The 20,165-nt window shown below is 48.2% G+C and overlaps 1 protein-coding gene across 1 annotated transcript; it reads left to right on the forward strand.

Annotated features, from left to right (window-relative positions):
* The first annotated feature begins 299 nt into the window (after positions 1-299).
* On the forward strand, positions 300-12,039 carry CIART (circadian associated repressor of transcription). The gene is made up of 6 exons (XM_033136230.1): positions 300-384; positions 4,987-5,572; positions 6,549-6,624; positions 8,774-8,852; positions 9,787-9,916; positions 11,245-12,039. The coding sequence occupies exons 2-6, from the start codon at positions 4,997-4,999 to the stop codon at positions 11,833-11,835; spliced, it is 1,452 nt and encodes a 483-aa protein (XP_032992121.1). The 5' UTR covers positions 300-384; positions 4,987-4,996; the 3' UTR covers positions 11,836-12,039.
* The last annotated feature ends 8,126 nt before the right edge of the window (positions 12,040-20,165 follow it).

Consider the following 20,165-nt stretch of genomic DNA (forward strand, 5'->3'; position numbering starts at 1 on the left):
CACCCCACCGCCAGCCCTCCGCTCTCTCTCTCTCTCCCGTGCAGGCCACGTGTAGCAGCCTGCGCCCTCGCTCCTCCCGGCCTGGCCAATCCGAGCGCGGGGCGGCGGGGGGGGGGAATTGGGCGGCGCCGGAGCGCGGAGGGCCAATGGGAGCGCTCCGAACGCCGAGGCGGGGGGAGGGCCGCGATACAATGTATCCGCTGGGCGTTCCACGGGGGGCGGATGAAAGGCGAGCGGGGCGTGGCCCGGGGAGCACGTGCGCCTCCGCACGTGGCCTCGTGGCGCCTGCCCTGAGCCCGGCTCGCCTCGCCTCGGCTCCTGCGCCCGCCTTGGTGGAGAGGCTGAGCCGGGAAGCGAGGAGCTCAGAGCCGCTGAGAGGAGCTGGTGAGTAGATCGCTGCGGAGGGAGCCTCCGCTTCTGAGACCCGGCCCGGAAAACCTGCCGGCTGAGGGGCTCAGAGCCGGAATCCTGCTGCTTTTATATATACTGTATATATCTGTATATATCTATATATATATATACTATTTATTTATATACTATTCTATAATATGAATCTAAATACGTGTGTATATATTATAACGGCGCTTTTAGAATTGAAGCAGGTTTTCTCCATCATTCGCGGCGAAGGCGAGCTGCCTCTGGACGCGCGCAGAGTGCACTTTCTAATTTTCAGAGCTTTCGATGCAATGGGGGATATGGGAAGCCGGAGCGTAGGAGGAGGAGGAGTCCGGATTATCTCTCCGTTCCTTTTCTTTTCGGGAACTCGTCGGTGGTGTGGTTGTGTTTCCGACCTCTGTTTTGGGGAGATCGGGGTCGGGTCTTGGGGGGGGGGGGTTGCGGCGGATGAAGCGGTGCCGGAGAAGGAGGCGAAAGGGGTCGGATTAGTGGTATTGGGGAGGACCGGGAGAAATTTTTGTACAACCGTCCCACCCAAAGCGCCCCCTTTTAGGTCATTAGGATTGAATGCGACATCTGAACTGACGTCACGAGCATTTATGTCAGAAGAAAGTGGCGTTGAGTTCTGTGGCGGGTTTGACTCCCAGGTTGGGCGGGGGGGGGTCTAGGATAGTATACCTACCTGGGAGTAAAGTCGAAATGGACGGCTAGACGGCTTAGATCCTATTCTGCTACTTACTTAGTTGTGACTTGTTTAATTTTTAAAGCCTAGATACGTAATTTTTAAAAAAATAATTGCAGTTGTGCTCAAATAAAGGAATGCAATTTGACTTCATTTGCAACACTTTGGGGCACCCCGTCATCCCCCCTTATAAATGTGCAGATAGACTAGCGCCTGTTCCTTTTATTTTATTTTTACTACGCCTTGTGCAAATAAAACATTTTATTGCATGCTATAAACTTGCGAACACTAGTCATAAAATCTTAAGTGCTGCCTGGAAAAGGATTTGCAGGCTCTGTTGGGTTGATGTCTGCAGACTTATTTATTTATTTATAAATATAATAATAATAATAATATGAGCATGTTCTGGTATACCTTAAAAATTGCCATTTAATGCTTTAGTGTCGCGGGTTATTTTTTTTTTAATGTCAGCGGATGCATAGATAACTTTCATTGATGCTAAAAGTATAGGAAGATCATTGACTGCCTGCCTGTTCGGAAATAAATCTTTTGCTTTTATTTGGCTTTTTGGGTATATATATATATATATATATAGCCTATATTAAATATTGGCTTTATAGATATAGCAGCCAGCAAGTTCATCAGTCGCCGCTCGCCTGTGGCGCTTAGGACCAGGCGACCAGGCAGATAACCTTTTTGCAAAATGGGAGAAAGTTTGTGTTCTGTGTGTTTCTCACAGACTATAATAATTGCCTGGCATTATCTGGGCAGTTCCAGTAATAGAGAAAGCTCAAGGAAGTTGTTTGATAGATACATTCACAAGAATGGCATCCTGTGTTCGATGAATTCTACAGTTGGTGTCATACTGCTGATTTATTATTATTATTATTAAATAATAATATTAACCTTCACTGCTACAAGATGTGGCAACAGCAGTGAGAGGTTACACAAGTTTGTAGAGGAGGAGGAGAATTTGATGAGCGGCTATTAACCAGAACAGCTAAGTGGAGCCTCTCTGTTCAGGAGCAGTTTAACATTAAAGTCCAGCTGCTGCTTTTCCATGACCCACTTGTGGGCTTTTTGGAAACAATTGGGGTTGGTGGCCACTGTGGGGGAAAAACGGGATGCTGAGCTTTTTCAGTGGCAAGCTGTTGTAGCAGCAGAAAGGGTTCCTTCTCGTGCACCCAATCCTGTACATGCTTACTCGGGAGTAAACCCCGTTGCCTTCTTTGGGAACTCTGCGCTCCTACCAGCAACGCGCAAAACCTGCCTGCCTGCACTGCAGCACAGACTTCAAGCATGTTTTTTACCCAGGAGTAAACCTCACTGGCTTCAGTGGGGCTTTCTCTGGAGTAAGTGTGCAGCTTTGCAGCAAAAATTAAAGAAAAGGTGCATGCACACGAAAGCTCATACCAAGAACGAACTTAGTTGGTCTCTAAGGTGCTACTTGATTTTTTTTAAAATTTTGTTTTGACTATGGCAGACCAACACGGCTACCTGCCTCTAACTAGAACTGTTTCCCAGCTCAGTGCTTGAATCTTGCAACTTCCAGCACCCCTGACAGAGGTCCGGGCTCTGTTGCAGCATTCCAGGAGCCTGTCTTGCCTCATATTCCCAGATCTCGGGTAGCAAGGCAGTTTCCAGAAAGCAAGAGTTAGGGCACCCTGTTCCTTTTTCGGGGGGGGGGGATTGTAAAATCAAATTTCGTGGCCCCTAGCGCCAGGTCATCTGTCCCACGCAGCACAGTGGCAGGAAGGACAAATCATAGAGTTGCCACCCCAGGGGTCATCTAGTCCAACCCCCTGCAATGCAGGAATCACAGCGATCACAGAAAGGGGGAATTTTCACAGGTGCATGTTCTCCCTGCTAGGTAGCAAGGAAGGCCACTCAAAATCCAAAACCAGAAGAGACTTGTCTATTTTACGGATCAGACAGGCCTATATCTTTGACCCCGGAGGGTGGGGAGAACCCAAAATATCTGAGGGCTGTTGGGAAGGGGGGGGGCGATCCCCTGGGAACGCCCAGGGTTTGTATCTACGCAGGAGTAAGGCCAGTGAAATAAAATACCCCTAACTTAATTTGTCCATTTCGGTGTGTCTACTCTCGAGTAGGGCGTATTTGGAGCCTAAGCTCCGAGTTGCATCCCCACCCCCACCCCCGGAATCTAGTGGCAGCTGAGCTACCCACATTGGTTAACCTCAGTGGTTCTACTCTGAGCAGCAGCTGCGGGAGGCTGCCCTCTGTTCTTTGAATCCTTGGCGGGGCCGAATTGGCACCTTCCCTTGACCTAATTTGGCGGGTGTGTGGCCTGCCACGAGGCTGGCTGTTGTTCAGGAAACGCCGTGGATCTAAACCTCCGGAGGACAGGGCGGTTGCAAATCCTCTTCCTCCTCTTTTCAAGCTGGTTGTTACATTCAGTCCTGGGGAGAAGACAGTGGGCAATTAGCAGGGCAGTCGTGGCGTCACCGGGGTTGTGGAAGGAGGGGTGTGTGGCACCCTCCCTCCCTCTCTCCCATACTCTCTCTGGGCTCTGCCTGGGTGGCTCTGCGTGTGATCTTCCCACAAGTGAGGGCGGAGCGACACCCCTTTGAGGTAGGGCTGCAGTGGGTCGAGTTTCTCTCCCATCTCTCCCAATGCCAGGACGTTGGGAGATTCGGGGCGGATGGGAGAAGGGACTTCTTCGCGCAGCGCAAACTGCGGAACTCACTGCTGCTGGAAGCAACGATGGGCACCAGCTCGGATGGTTTTAAGAGAGGATTGGGCAAATTAAATGGAGGAAGAGAGGGCTACCGATGGCTGCTAGCCGGAGGCGGCCGTGCTCGTGTCTCCACATCTGGAGGCAGCGGTGCTTTTCAATGCTGGCTGATGGAAACTTCATTGCTCCCGCGTTTGGGTCCTGTTTGAGGTTCCCCCTTGGGGCGTCTGGCTGGCCACTGTGAGGACAGGATGCTGGACTAGTTGAGTCACTGGACTAATTTAGCTCTTCTGATGTTCTTATGGAACCTCCACGTCCAGAGGCAGTCTATCTAGTTTCCCAGCTTTTTTGGGGGGGGGGGTAATTTGGCCACTGTGAGACCAGGATGCTGGACTGGATGGGCCGTTGGCCTGATCCAGCATGCAATATGGCTGCCTAGCCACTAAAAAAAGTGCTCCCCCATTTATTTTATGTGGTTATTTACGTTTTATAAAGTCGATTTGCCTGTGCTGACTAAATTACTAATGTAATTTAGGTTGGAGGGGCCTGCCTTTTGAGGAATTACTTAAAACTTGGGCGCGGAATCCAAGTGTATTTTAATATATTTGTTTTTTGTATTGTTTTCATTCTGTCAAAGCGTAGTTACTTTTTAGCAGTTGTCTTTTGTAGGTTTTTTTTAGCTTTTTTATATTTTATCTGTGTTCTTTTAATTTGTGCAAGCCGTCTTGAGTCCCAATCTGGGGGAAAGGCGGGATATAAACAAACATTTATTTTATTTGTTTGACAAGATTTGCGCTTTTTGATCATCCAAAAAAAAAAAAAAAACTCCAGAGGGAAGAAAACTGTCAGTCAAGCAACTCTTTGTTGATTAATATTCTACTACATCCTTTTAAATGTACAGATTGTGGGCTTGTTTTGTTCTTAGGATGCATGTTTTGTTTTTATTTTGTGTTTTTGTGGTGTGAACCAAACTGAGGAAGGGCGGTGTACACATTTAATAAAGAGGCAAAATAAATAAAACCGGGAATGGACTAAAAACAGACTGGAACATGCCTTAGCATTCCGCTTGCCTGGTGTCAACAGGCAGGGAGTTCCAAAAGTGCCACGTGAAAAGATCGGTTATTGTTGTTAGTAACAATGCTAAATGTTTGCCCTGACTGCCTGTCTTCAAGCTGTGTTTGTTAACTTTTCCCTTGTCTTTCCTTCTCCCCAGATATATCTCAATGGCAGCCATGAATTCTTCCTCAAAGAGAGTCTCTTCCGGCGAGTCTCTGTACTCTGTCGAAAGCGCCACGAGCGAGGAGGACGACGACCGCTGCGCCGACTTTGACGCCTTCGTCTCGGACGGCGGGAGCGACGCGGAGAAGGAGTCGGGGCCCCTGAAGTACCGTAGGGGTGCCTACCCTGGCCGGCAGACTTTCCTCTTCTCCCCAGAACCGCTGGGGCGGACTAGTCCAAGCCTGCCTTGCCGGGAGCGCAATCGCCGGACGAGAAAGCCGCTTGGTTTGCTGGCTGCGGCCAGGATGCGGCCTACGGGACCTTGCTGCCGTCACCCGGCGGCCCTCGACGAGGCCTACTATAGCCGCTTGGCGGATACGGACGGGGGCCTGACGAGGAAGCCCGCAGGCCGGAGACGGGCAGAGAGCGGCAGGTGCCAGAATGGGGGCGTCCAGCCCCACCCATACGCAGCGCAGCCGCCTCTCCGTGGAGTAAAGAGGCAGAGGAACAGGGGTGTGGCGGACCGCGAGGACGTGCGCTCTCCTTGTTGGACCGAGAGGGACCATATCTTTGCACAGAAGGTCAGTGGCCAAAGATGGCGGGTTCACAAAATCAAAACGCAAGCTTCTAGTCCTCAGGATGGGCGGGGGTGTTCTTGAGAGCGCATAGGTGGTGCTAGGGCTAGGCGATATATCCACACATCCTCCAAAAACTGGTCCGAAGTCCACATCGTGATATCGGTTCCATGCTTTTCGGCCTGGCGATGTATCACGAATCGTGGCGTTTGTGTGCTGTGCCAAAATCACAATGTGGGAAGGAGCATGGAGCTGGCCGATGCCTTATTTAGCTGGTGATACATATCACGATGTTGGAAGACAGATACAGTCGTACCTTGGATCTCAAACGCCTCGGCTCCCGAACGATCAAAATCCGGAAGTGAGTGTTCCGGTTTTTGAACGTTCTTTTGGAAGCCCAAACGTCCGGCGCGGCTTCCGATTGGCTGCAAGAGCTTCCTGCAGCCAATCGGAAGCTGTGTTTACATTTTGGAAGTCGAATGGAGTTCCAGAACTGATTCCGTTCAACTTCCAAGGTACGACTCTATTGCCCAGCCCTTGGTGATGCCGGGCGGCACCGTAAGAGCGAGAGAGGGCATTGTGAGCAGGATTTGTCGTGCTTACGGGGTTGAGTGTCCTGTGTGCAAATTTCCTGCCCCCGTAACTTAAGAGGAGGTGCTTAGCTGTAAAAACAAATGAGAATGAATGTGCTTAGTAGTAAAATCAATTTAAAAATCAACTTAAAAATTAGTTCAAGCCGTATAAATATGCCGTAAAAGAGGAGAAACCATTCTCATTTTGCTCAATTTGTGCACACTATAGAGGACCCGTTACTCTGCGTTTCTTAGAATAGTGGATTTGCAGAGTGTTAAGGGGCACCCAAAGGTCATCTATTCCAACCCCCTGCAATGCACCGGGTCGGTCCCTGAATTACAGGTCCCCTCTGACTCTTCTCTTCTCTCCTTTTATCCCCTGCTGACTCTTCTCTCCTTTTATCCCCCAGTGCTTGGAACTCCAGGGCTTCATTCATCCATTGATGGAGCTTCTCAACCGGCTGAAGATGGGCCGCTTCGACCAAGGTAAGGGAGCCTGACAGCTGGATGTTTTGAGTTGCTGAGGAAATGTGTCTTCTCCTTCCCCGCTCCTCTTCTGTTGGTTCGGATCTGAGCATCTGTTTATGTTTGTGTGGTCGCCAGCCAGGTGTGGGACAAGGCTTGTAATGGAGATGGCCTCCACTTTGGAACTCCCTGCCTATTGAATATCAAACAGGAACCTTCACTGCACTCTTTTCGGTGCCTGCTGGAAACGTTTTTGTTTAGACAAGCCTAGATCCTGACAATTAGGGTGTCGAGACTCCTTCTGATCCATTTTTAGTCTAATGTTTTAGCTTTTTGAAAGCCTTAGTTTGTTGTTAATCCTTTTTTTTTTTAAATGTAAACTACTTTGAGGGGTTCCCCCCCCCACAGTCGTAGAATTCTAGAGTTAGAAGGGACCCCCGAGGGTCCTCTAGTCCAACCCCTGCAGTGCGTTGGTTCTGTAAATCCTATAAAATAAAATAAAAAGGTACCGTCAGTTTCGTGGCTGTCAGGCGTGTGCTGTAAACTCTTCCTTACTGTGGGCTGGACTTGGAGCCATCCACAGAAAACTATGGAGTTATAAGATCCAGTTTGGGGGATAAAGGGGAATCTTTTTACAAGGCTACCCTGGAAGATTCTCGATTCCGTTCTTAAGTTTGCTGCCTTAAAAGCTCCAAAGGTCCTAGGAAGCTGTCTTAACCAAGAGTCAGGCCGCCGCACCATCTAGCTCAGTGCCGCCTACACTGACTGGCAGCAGCCCTCCAGGGCGCTTTGGGGTGTCACAGTACTGCCAGTGCAATTGCGAGAGAGGTGAGCAGGTTTCGTGAACGCTTTCGCTGTTTCTCCTTGCAAGGAAAGAATAGGAAAAGTGTTGAGAGCCAGAGGAAAAAAGGTCTGGGGGGGGTCTTTTTGTGTGGGGTGGGGTGCAAAGAAAAAAATTGAGGATTTAGCAATTGTCATTCCCCTGGGGGAAGTTTCGCTGAAAAGTTTTGCAACCCGGTTTTCGTTGCTGAGGCGAATCCAGGTGTGCGGCCCTCAAAGCTTCTGTTTCTGGCCCTCGGGACACTCCCCGAGGCCATGCCCCCTCCCAGCCCTGGGTTTTCCCCCCAGCCCTGTAGCATGGCTTGGGAATCCACCCTTGAGCTCTGAGGACGCAGCTACAGTTGCCCGATGGAAGTGTTTGTACTAGCTAGTCTAAATTTGCATCCCTGGCTGGGAATGTCCCCAGTCTGCAGCCTTGGGAGAGCTGCTGCCCGTCAGTGCAGGCAATATTAAGGTAGCTGAGCAAAGCGTCGACATAATACAGCTTCCTATCTTAAATCTGAACCATGAGGACTAGAAACTTGCTTTAAGGAAAGAGCTGTAGATCAGTGGGAAAGCATCACACCGAACCCGACGGACCGAGAGTCCGACTCGGCAGGAGGCAGCGTCCTCTGTTCCCAATTCAATCAGCCCTGCCTTCATGAGGACTAGAACCATGCTGTTATTTTGTGGGGAGCGCAGCAGGAGAGACCCTACTTTGCACGCGCAAAGCTCCAGGTTCAACCATTGGCATTTCCAGATGGGGCTACAGATAGACTCCCTGCCTTGAAACCCTGGAGAGTCGCTGCCGGTCAGTGCCGACAACACTCAGCTAGGTAGGCCCAAGGACCTGACTCTTGCCTAAGGCAGCTCGCTCCCAGTGGCCTCTCAGCGGGTGCTGCCAGCCAAGCAGACGCAACACTTCCACATTGTAGGGGGTTCCCTGGCGCCTTCCTTGCGCATCTTTAGGTGCCTGGCGAGAACGTTCCTGTTACATATTTTGTGTTCTCATTTCTGTTGTGAGCTGCCCTCTGATCTCAGAATGAAGAGCAGTACGCTGTATCAATAAACAATAATAGTAATAATAATAATTCCTGCATGGCAGGGGGCTGGGGAAGCTTTCTACTCCAGAAACTTGCTCACACACTGCCTGCTCCCATTCCCCAGATGGTAAATTTCGGGGTATGTAAGGGGACACTTTTTGATGGGGGGGGCGCAGTGGGTGAGCCCCCCGGCTGCTTGCTTTGACATGATGCTTCCTGCCTCTGTGAACCTTTATTGAGCAGGAGAGGACTATGAAGGCCCAGGAAAGGTGGACTAATCTCTCTCTCTCTCGCTTTGATTTTTCCAGGCCTAAGCAGTTTCCAGCAGAGCGTAGCCATGGACCGCATCCAGCGCATCATCGGCGTCCTCCAGAAACCAGAAATGGGGTAAGAACCTTGCAGCAAAGGGAGAGAGGAAGGATTCCACTCCGGTTCGGCATTTTAAAGGCTGATTTAACCTAATTTGGACCCTGTCTGCACCGTAAAGCAGTATCGCACCACTTTAAATAGCCGTGGCTTCCCCAACCCCCCAGAGAACTTAAGAAGGGCTTGCTGGATCAGGCCAGTGGCCCATCTAGTCCAGCATCCTGTTCTCACAGCAGCCAACCAGGAGCCTCAATGGAAAACCCGTAAGCAGGGCCCGAGCGCTAGAGCGGTTTCCAGTAGTTGATATTCAGAAGTGTTGCTGCCTCTGACCCATGGAAGCAGAGCCATAGGCGTCCCGGCTAGTAGCCATTGATAGCCCTCTCTCCCTCCGTGAATTTGCCTAACCCTCTTCTAAGGCCGCCCAGGATGATGGCCATCACTGCCCCTTGTGGGAGGGAGTTCCATAGTTTACGCTCTTTGTGGGGAAGTGCTTTTCTTTTTCCAATCATTGAATTCATTCAGCTTCGTTGAATCGCCAAGAGTTCTAGTCCTACGAGAAAAGGAGGAAAACACTCCTCTGTCCACTTCCTCTGTGCCATGCAATTCCCCTAAAAATAATAGCAGGATTCTAGTCCTCATGGTATGAAAGAACGGACCGATTAAATTAGGAAGTGTGGAATTTGCCTGATGCCGAGTCAGGCTCTTGATCCATCTTTCTCAAGAGTTCCCCAAACTTGGGTCTCCTGCTGTTTTTGGACTACAACTCCCATCATCCCTAGCTAGCAGGTCAAGGATTATGGGAATAGCAGTCCCAAAAACAGCTGGAGACCCGAGTTTGGGAAATCCTGATCTAGCCCATTGTTGCCAACTGTGTGACAGGACAGCTGCTCTTCAGGGTTTCTTGCTCCCTGGCCCAGGTGTTTACGAACTTGTTCTCCTTTTTTTTCCTTTCCAGGGAGCGTTACCTGGGTACTCTGCTGCAGGTCGAGAGGATGCTAAAACAATGGTTCCCCCACATCGCCTTGAGGAATGCGTGTGCTGACTGCGGTGTGGCAGCAACGCAGGATTCGTGCGATACAGCCGAGGTGAGATACAGCAGAATCTCCTCCTTCCTCCTTACTGTGTTTCTTTTGAGCTGGGTTGAGGAAAAATAATAGAATCCTAGAGTTGGAAGAGACCCCAAGGGCCATCCAGTCCAACCCCCTGCCAAGCAGGGAACACCATCAAAGCACTCCTGACAGATGGCTGTCAAGCCTCCGCTTAAAGACCTCCAAAGAAGGAGACTCCACCACACTCCTTGGCAGCAAATTCCACTGTCGAACAGCTCTCACTGTCAGGAAGTTCTTCCGAGTGTTTAGGTGGAATCTTCTTGTAGTTTGAATCCATTGCTCCATGTCCGCTTCTCTGGAGCAGCAGGAAACAACCTTTCTTCCTCCTCTATATGACATCCTTTTATATATTTGAAATATCTTGAATCCATTGGTTCAGGTCTTAACGCTCTGGAGCAGCAGAAACAGGCTGGCTCCATCTTCCCTGGAACGACCTTTCATGTGTTTGAAGATCGCTTCTGTGCCTTCTGCAGACTAAACATACCCAACTCCCTCAACCGCTCCTCATAAGGCTTGGTTTCCAGGCCCTTGTCATCTCGGCCGCCCTCCTCTGCCTACTTCCAGACTTGCCCTTCCTAAACTCTTCCTCCCCCCCCCCCCACCATGGGAAATTCTCCCAGCATGTAAAAAGCTAGGAGGTCAAGGTTGAAAGGCTTGATCTTGACATCAAGCACATTAATATATGGGAATGCAGAACTCCTCTTGCAGAAATAAAATTTATTTAAATGTGTTAATACGAATGGAAGTCAAAAACTCTGTAGCTGTTGATAAGGGATTAAGATCAAGACTGAATGTAATTTGACTAATTAAAATTTTGGAAGCGGAGTGAAATAAAATCATCTCACCTTGAAACCTAGCACGTGGGAGGCCACACAAAATGTATAATTGGCTTTAGGATCGATATATATTTGAATTTGAATTGTAATCGGAGATTGATAAAGACTGAAGGCAGTCCTGTTTCGGGAAGTTTTTAATGTGTGGTGTTTTGTTGTATTTTTAACATTTTGTTGGAAGCCGCCCATAGTGGCTGGGGAAACACAGCCAGATGGGCAGGGTATAAATAACACATTATTATTAATATTAATATTATATTTAGTTATATCATTATCATATTTATTATTTATATTATTATTTTATTATTTATTATTATAAAATGTGGTTTATATTGGATTTTAGTAATTGAAAATTGATTTAAAAAATTACAGGTGTTTACAAAAAAAGGGGTTGATCCAACAAGTTCTATTTAGGCTCTCAAAGTTGTGCCTCTCAACCTCTGACGCCATGTTGTTTTTCCTCTTGCGTAGCAGTCGTCCATGGAGGAGAACCTCCCCGAAACTCAGCTGCCGTCCAGCCAAGGCCCCGCGCAAAGCCCCCCCACGGAGGAACTCCACCAGACGCACCTCGGGGACCCAGCTTCCCCTGGCGACAAAGCCACCGCTCCGCTGGGGGAGTCTCCCCGCTTCCCGGGCGGCGACTGGCCCGCCATGAACTTGACCTGGATTCACACCTCGCCCATTTCGACGCCCCCCTTGGGCAACGCGGACGTGGGCAGGGCAAGCTCCGTCTTCGGGCAGACCCTGCTGGCGCCGAACTGCACTGCCTACGGGCTCGTCGTCTTCCTGCAGAACAACCCCGTCGCTCCGCGGCCCTTCGGCCACCCCACCTCCTCGACCCCCGCCCATCTCTCCATGAGCTGCCGCCATTCCGACAGGCTGCACCTGGGCCCCGGACAGCCCCCTCGGTGTCAGAGCCTGCCGGGCCCCACGGCGGTGGGCAGCTGCCTTTGGCAAGGGCCCCATAGTGGCTTCTCTCGGTCTCTGCCCGACTTGCCTACATTGGGCGAGGGGCACAAGGCGAGCAGCAACGGAAGACCCGCCTACCCCTGCGACTCCTGATGCCCGCTTGGCAGTCATCTCCCGAAACGTGTGAATTTTATTTTATTTCTCCATCCCATTCTCCCCTTCCCTTTTTACAAATGTTCTGCCGTTGTTTTTTTAACTTAAAAGCATTTCATGTGTGTTGGAGGATCAACGCATAGCCCCGTCCCCGGGACAGGAGGGGCACATGTTTGGTTTCAATAAATGGCCACCGCAAATGGTTGCCAAATGAGATTTTGTTATGTGTGTTACTTTCTCTCAACCTGCACTGTTCGTGCATCACCCGCGAACCTGCTTATTAAAAATAAATAAAAAACCATGCCTGGGTTGCTTTTCCTGAGTGTGTAGAGCAACTCTGCTTCCCTGGAATAAAAGAGGAAAAAAATCAACTTGAATTTGACCAGTGCAGATTTCTTTTCACCCACCCACCCACCCACCCAATATATTTGGAAGGAAAATATAGAAAGGTTAAGATGGAATATCCAATATATTTTTATTTAAAGAAAAACAAAGTAAATAAAAACACGAATCAAAAGGGGAGGGGGGAGAAGGAGGAGGGAAGGAAATCTCCAGTCATTCTGTTAGCTATATGGAGAAAGTTATTCAAAATATCCATTCCAAAATAATACCCACCAATTCCTCTTTCTATATAAACCAATATTTTCTTCTTTCCCCAAACCCCCAGATATAAGTTCTTTTTCATGCAAAAAGTCTATAAGGAGTTTCCAATCTTTTAGTAAACGTCGACAATGATTTTTCTCGTGATTAAACAACTTTGCCACTTTAGCTAAATCCAACCATTTTAACAACCATTGACAACTGCCGCAGATTTCCGAGCAGGCCCCGCTCCTGTCAGCAATTGCGCTGCAGCGTTTTGCAATCTGCACCAACCTGTGTGCTGGTTTTTAAAACGCATTTTAGGAAGGGGATGGAGGTGGGGTGTGGAATTTGGATTCTGCCTCGAGACGAAAGTCAAAAGTCCTGCGTGTTTGTCCGCCGCAGTTGCAAAACTGCCCGGCTTACTGTTTCCCAAACGCACGTGTTCTCTTCTGTTCGGCTTCCCGAAAGATCTCCAGCTAGTTAGTTTCTGTGGCAACACTTTGCTCCCTAGCTTACATAACAAAGCAGTTACTTAACAGACCCAAAATTACCTTCGAGTAGCACCTTAGAGACCAACTAAGTTTGTTATTGGTATGAGCTTTCGTGTGCGTGCACACTTCTTCAGATACCTTTGCACACGAAAGCACATACCAATAACAAACTTAGTTCTCTAAGGTGCTACTGGAAGGAATTTTTTAATTTTGTTTCGACTATGGCAGACCAACGCGGCTACCTACCTGTAATTAACAGAGCCAGTTTAAGCTATTTATGCATCAAAAGAATTGGTCTGGACATTCTAGCTCCCCCCTAACAAAAATCCCATCTTGTAGCTATACAAAGTACAGGCGGAGGGGCTGGGTGGGAGGAGAGAATTTCCCAGAAAACAACCTCAAAAGATTTCACACACTGACTAGCCTTTTTGTAATTGGTGTGTTACCTGCTTACGTTCCCCCCGCCCCCCAGGTCTAGGGAGGACAATTAGTGGAGCAGGTTAGTTGAGCAGGCAGGTGCCATTAGCAATGTGGGTTCCTCTCCTCCCCAAGGGAAAAAGGTGGTTCTTTTATAGATAAGGCTCCAAAAAGCTGTGCTTCTCTCGATGCAAAGCAAGGCTTCTCCCCACCTTTCTCGTGGGAAGCACCTGGTGTGCAAAGGTGCTCAGGTGTGGTGCCGTGGCTGCAGAAAGGTGTACATTAACCTCCAAGCTTTGCAGCAGAATCCCAGGTTCCCCCAGCTGGTTAGCTGTGGCAAGTTAAAAAAATGACCTTGAAGTGACCAACTGAAGCTTCCCTTGTATGGCTGCTGATCTCTCATTCTCCGTGATTTGGGGGGTTGGGGGGGATTGGGCATGCCATGATTCAATAGGAGTCTGGACGAATCACAGCAGTGGGGCAGAATTGGGAGGACAGGCACCCATAAATCCATACTATCCAATCAGAGGAGTCTGCTTCCTGCCACTCTGGATGATGTCCTGTTCTGTCCTCTGTTCTGCCCCTTACCTGGGTTGGGTGCATTGCGAAGGGCACTTCCTGGGAAGTTGTGTTCCTCCTTTGGGGTGGGGGACAAATTTGATTCAGTTTGCATTTCAAGGCAAAACCACCTTAGTTAGATGTTTCTGGAACAAGAGGAGAACTGAAACTTGGCTGTCCTTTGAAATCTGCACGCTTCTGAATTTTGCAAGCCCAGTTAAGCGAACAGAAAACCCCCACTGAATATCCTGTTGCACTTACAAATTCCTAGATTTGTGATAAGAACATACACAAATGCATTATATTACAGGATACTGCTATGCAAAATGGTGCCTTTTCAGGCAAAATTGCATCCCAAAATAGGTGTCTTGGTAGTGGTGGTGAATTGCATTTAAATGCTGGTGAGTTTTCATTCATTCATTCATTTCATAAACTTGATACACTACTTGATTGTTTAAAAATAAAAATCCTCAAAGCGGTTTACAAAGCGAATAAAACATTATCAGTAAAACCAACTCTTTAAAACATTCAAAAGATAAAATCAGCAATAAGCTAAAAGCTGATTAAAACATACCTCCACATTTTACATGTCTGGGAGGCCTGCCTAAACAAAAATGTTTTTAGCATACACCAGAAAGTACAGTGAAGCTGCTTGCCTGATATCAATAGGCAGGGAGTTCCAGGGGTCAAGCGGGCATATAATGTGGTAAGGCGATCTCGCAGGTAGAGTGGTCCCAAGTTGTTAAGGACTTTATATGCTAATACTAACACCTTGAACTAGACCCGGTAGCAAATCAGTGGACAGTGCAGATCTCTGAGCACAGGTTTTCTATGCTGACAAGGCCTCCCTCCTGTCAGCAATCGTGTTGCAGCATTCTGCACCGACCGCAGCTTCTGACTGCAGCGTGAGGGAAAGCCCCACAAGGAGCGTATTGTAGCAATCCAGTCTTGGAAGTAACCAATGCAGAAACTGCTGCAGCCAGTTCTTTCAGCCAGGTAAATCTCAAACCAATGTGGGAAGAGATTAGAAAGCCGAGATGGACAGGTTTGCCCATCACAGGCTCCAGAGTGGGAGAGACAGCCTGGGCACGTGTGTTCCACCTGCTGCCCGCCTCGGGAGCCCAACCTGTTCCAGGCGCGCCTCTTTGCCTCGTGATGTCGACAGGTGAGGCGGTTCATGCCCTGACTTGCAGGAGGCACCGCAGCGTCTGGTCTCAGCCCACATCAAAAGCAGCTGCTCCTCTCTATCACCCACAGGGAATTATTGTGGATGAACCAGCTGTTTCACCAGGGAATTTGCAGGAGGGATACTTTGGCACAGGGGAACTTCTCTCTCTCTCTCTCTGTCCGGCAAAACAGGAATTGGGGGAGGATATTGGCATAAGAACTTAAGAAGGGCCTGGCTGCTGGATCAGCATCCTGCTTTTCACAGTGGCCAAATGCCCCATAAAACACAGGGATCCAGATAGACTGCCTCTGCACCTGGAGGTTCCATCAAAGCATCAGAAGAGCCCTACTGGGTCGGGACAAAGCAGGCCCATCCAGTCCAGCATCCTGTTCTCACAGTGGCCAAACAGATGCCCCAATGGGAGACACCCCACCAAGCAGGACCTGAGCACGAGAGCTCTATTTCTCTCCCCTCCTGTAGTCTCCAGCAACTGGGATTCAGAAGCATTACTGCCTCCCACTGTGGAGACAGAGCATAACTAGTAACAATCGGTAGCCCTTCTCTTCCGTGAGTTAGCCCAATCCTCTTTTGTAGCCAGCCAAGTTGGTGGCTGTCCCTGCCTCATGTGGGAGGGAGTTCCAGAGTCTAACTATTCACTACATGAAGAAGCCATTTCTTTTATGTGCCCTGAATCTCCCAGCATTCAGCTTCCATGAGTTCTAGTGCTAAGAAAGAGGGAGAAAATCTTGCTTCTCTACGCTTCCTCCATGCCACACAGAATTTTATAAGCTATCATGTCACCTCTTATTCGTCTTTTCCCTGAACTGGAAAGTTCCAGTCGCCGCAACTTTTCCTTACAGGGGAGCTGCTTCAGCCATTTGATTGTTTTGCTTGCCCCTTTCTGTATCTGCAGTCCAACTAGCCCCCAACCCCAATCCTCCATCAACTTAGGTGACCACCATCCAGGCAAAATTACAGCACAGGGACGATGCCTATGTCTCTGTAACGAAGGCCTCTACCTTCAAAGAACAACAACAACAGATTCGTGATTCAATTAGTTGACGCACCATGCATCAAAGTGGAGTTTGGCCTGTGTGTGTGGACACTTGTCATGTACCTGGGTATTGGCTGTCGGCTGCGAGCCTCGGCTTTCAAGGCAGAGGTTACTTTTTCTGCGGTGTCGCGGGGGATCAGTTCTCCATGTGTGGTTCTGCCTGTTCTCTGAAGATCTGAGTAGATCAGCAATACCGCCCTTTGGTTTCGGGTTGTTTTTGTGTGTGTGTGTGTGTGCTCGCTTTTTCTGCATAAACTTCAGTTTAAAACAAACAAACAAAAATGCTTCAAGTAGATATTTTGAGACATGCACAATAATGATTCCAATGGGAACACTTCAGTTTCCTTAGAAAGTTACTCATAACACTGAAAGCATGCTGCAGTTAAGTCAGAGAATTTTAGCTTGGATGTTTCCCCCCCAAAGATCAACTAGCTGGATTTCTTGCAAAACAAATCCCTGAGAGATGGGCTACCCAGCCTCCTTAAAGATCTCCAAGGAAGGAGAGTCCACCACCTACTGAGGGAGTCCGTCCTTCCGTTGAAGAGCTGCTACCGCCAGAAAGTTATTCCTAATGTTTAATCGGAATCTCCTTTACCTTCATTTGAACCCATTGGTACGGAGCCTTTACCCTCCAGAGCAGCAGAAAGCAAAGCCAGCTCCGTCTTCCATGGGAGAGGCAGCCCTTCGGGTATTTTACTTTCTTGGGCTCCATGATCACTGCAGATGGTGACAGCAGTCACGAAATTAAAAGACGCCTGCTTCTTGGGAGGAAAGCAATGACAAACCCAGACAGCATCTTAAAAAGCAGAGACATCACCTTGCCGACAAAGGTCCATATAGTTAAAGCTATGGTTTTCCCAGTAGTGATGTATGGAAGTGAGAGCTGGACCATAAAGAAGGCTGATCGCCGAAGAATTGATGCTTTTGAATTATGGTGCTGGAGGAGACTCTTGAGAGTCCCATGGACTGCAAGAAGATCAAACCTATCCATTCTGAAGGAAATGAGCCCCGAGTGCTCATTGGAAGGACAGATCCTGAAGCTGAGGCTCCAATACTTTGGCCACCTCATGAGAAGAGAAGACTCCCTAGAAAAGACCCTGATATTGGGAAAGATGGAGGGCACAAGGAGAAGGGGACGACAGAGGATGAGATGGTTGGACAGTGTTCTTGAAGCGACTAGCATGAGTTTGGCCAAACTGTGGGAGGAAGTGGAGGATAGGGGTGCCTGGCGTGCTCTGGTCCATGGGGTCACGAAGAGTCGGACACGACTGAACGACTGAACAACAACAACATCATATCGTTGGACGATTCAGCGCAACTTGGCTTGCAGAAGAGGGGTTCATGCACCAGAAAAGCGCACACTGACCCTTGAAAATTTGAGGCAGTCAGCAGTACACCGTCAATAACTGTCAGAAAGCGGTGGCTAACAAGAAGCACACATCACCGTCACATGTCAGAAGCAGCTAGCCAAACCGGACTTGCCAATCTCAAGCCAAATCAGCAAATTTTTGGGTGATGCCAGCTTCTAAGGATGCCGCTAAAAGGTTTTGTTTGCAGGCTTGCAGAGTGTATGGTTTAAGAACTTAATATTTATGGAGTGGCATTTTCGAGCTCAGCACTGCAAGGCCCATACCCTCCAACGTTTCTCCGGTGAAAATAGGGACGTCCTATTCCATAATAATAATAATAATAATAATAATAATAATAATAGTCATAATAATTTATTATTTATACCCCAGCCACTCTGGGCAGCTTCCAACATATATAAAAACATAATAAAACTTTAAACAAACAAACAAACTTTCCTGTACAGGGTTGCCTTCAGATGTCTTCTAAAGGTCATACAGTCATACCTCGTGTTGCGTTAGGTTCATGTTGCGTCTTTTCATACTTCCGGGCTTCGCCCCGCGCACATGTGCAAAGCGTTCTGCGCACTTTGCGCATGCACAGAAGCACTCTGCGCTTGTGCAGAAGCGCTGCTCTAGTTGCGGACTTTTTGCACCCCGGAACGGATCGTGTCCGCAACTAGAGGTGCCACTGTATAGTTACTTATCTCCTTGGCTCGGGGATTGCATGATTCCATACCCTCCAACATTTCTCTTTTGAAAATAGGGATGCACTAAGGAAAAGCGGGACATTCTGGGATCAAACCGGGACAGCGTATGTAAACCTGGGACTGTCCCAGGAAAACAGGGACACTTGGAGGGTCTGCAAGTTGGGTAAAGAGTTTGTATGGACACAGGGCTCCATGTGTGTGGTTTAGAAAAAGAACCACTAACTTCTCCTGACAATGATGCCCCTTGGCCAAAGAATCCTCAGCCAGAAAACTGACCGGCAGCTTGTGCTTTGTGTCTCGGGGAAAATAAACCGATTCTCAGCAAATGCACTTTGTGCCAGTCACCTCCACTCATGGTTTGGGTCAATCATGGGATCACAGCCAGGTCTCTACACCCTCTGCCCCCCACCTCTGTCAGAACCGATTACTGCATGGAGGCCTTAGTAGGGGATTGACTTTCGTCCCTCTGGGTCTGTGTGTCAGAGGAATCCTCAGAGATTGTACTAATTCCATTTTCTTCCAGAAGGCTTATGATCCAGAGATAGGAGTGTGAAACCCAGCCTGTCCCCACAAGGCCTTTTTTTGGGGGGCTCTCAGGTGTATTAGTATTACTAGGGGTATGGGGGCACTCTGGGACAAGCTAGATGCCCCTACCAGACCCCCAGGTCTGACCTGAAGTCTCCAGGTGGTATCTGGAGGGCTTGAAAGTCCAGGTGGGCACTGCAGGAGTTGGGTGCAATTTATAGCATCAAACACTCTGGGTTTGCCCTCCTCTGCTCCCCTCTTCTAATAAACTTGTCTGTAGAGCCAGTCCCTGTGACATCTCTGGTGCAGGGGTTCCCTTGACATCACCAGGGTTCCACCCTAGGTATCTGGTTTGGGCCTTGAAATTTCAGGGTCTGGGATGCTCCTATACCCCACCCACAAACAACAGGCTTCTGCTACACATTTCTTCCATTTGGGGTACTCTCACGGGGACCCTCATGCACATCACCCATAAAATGCATCAGGGGGTGGAAGCACAGGGGGTGGGGGAAATCCGCTATAAATAAGAAATAAACTATATTGTTTTAACAAAAGAAAAAAACCTCTATGGAAAATTGTGTTGTAAAATTTGCTGCTCTCTGGTGCCATCTGGTGTTGCATGTTTATAGCGCATTCAAATCACTTTTTCTTTACTAATGTAGCTGAGTCCATGGTTCCAAAAGTATTTAAAATCATCATCATCATATTTTGATGCCTTCTTGCTGCTGCACTGGAAGGATAATTAAGTGTGTCATATTTTAGACAGTGCTACGTGAAAACTGAAGCTTAACAATTGCAGCTAGCATTGTGTTATTTATCTGTTCAGTTTGTTAATCACCTGATACAGACCAGTCTCTGGGCAGCTTTAAACCAAGTTAGAAGCATGCAAAGAATCTAAAACCATAGCAACCACAATAAAACCATGAGGGTTGTCCTCGGTTATAGCAGTTTAGATTATTTATTATTTTTAATAGTGTATTGTTATATTAATTTATTAATTTATACACACCTCTTTACCCTGGTTTTTGATGCTTGAGTTGTATATTTTAATGTTTGCATTTTTTAGTTGTTTGAAACTGTTTACTATATTATGCAATTTTAATATTAACCTGCCCTGTGAACTTAGGTTGAAGGTCAGGTAAGAAGAAGAAGAAGAAGAAGAAGAAGAAGAAGAAGAAGAAGAAGAATTGTGTACTGTGTGTGTTTTGTGTGTTTAATACATTTTTTTTAACTAACAACCCCCTTTCTCGTCATCACACCTTGACCCATTTAAATATTGCCCTCCTTTCCCTCCATCCACCTTGAAATGGTACATACTTTATGGATGGGTTGATTTCTCTGGCCTTTGGTTAACCAGAATGTGCTGAACACCAGAATTAAGTTCTGTAAAGCCCTAGCTCCCCCTCCTGGCCGCTAAAGCAACAGCCAATCTATGCATGTCAATATACCTGAATGACTGAAGAAAATAATTTGCATGAT

The sequence above is a fragment of the Lacerta agilis genome, chromosome 17, assembly GCF_009819535.1.
Source record: "Lacerta agilis isolate rLacAgi1 chromosome 17, rLacAgi1.pri, whole genome shotgun sequence".
Taxonomy (NCBI): domain Eukaryota; kingdom Metazoa; phylum Chordata; class Lepidosauria; order Squamata; family Lacertidae; genus Lacerta; species Lacerta agilis.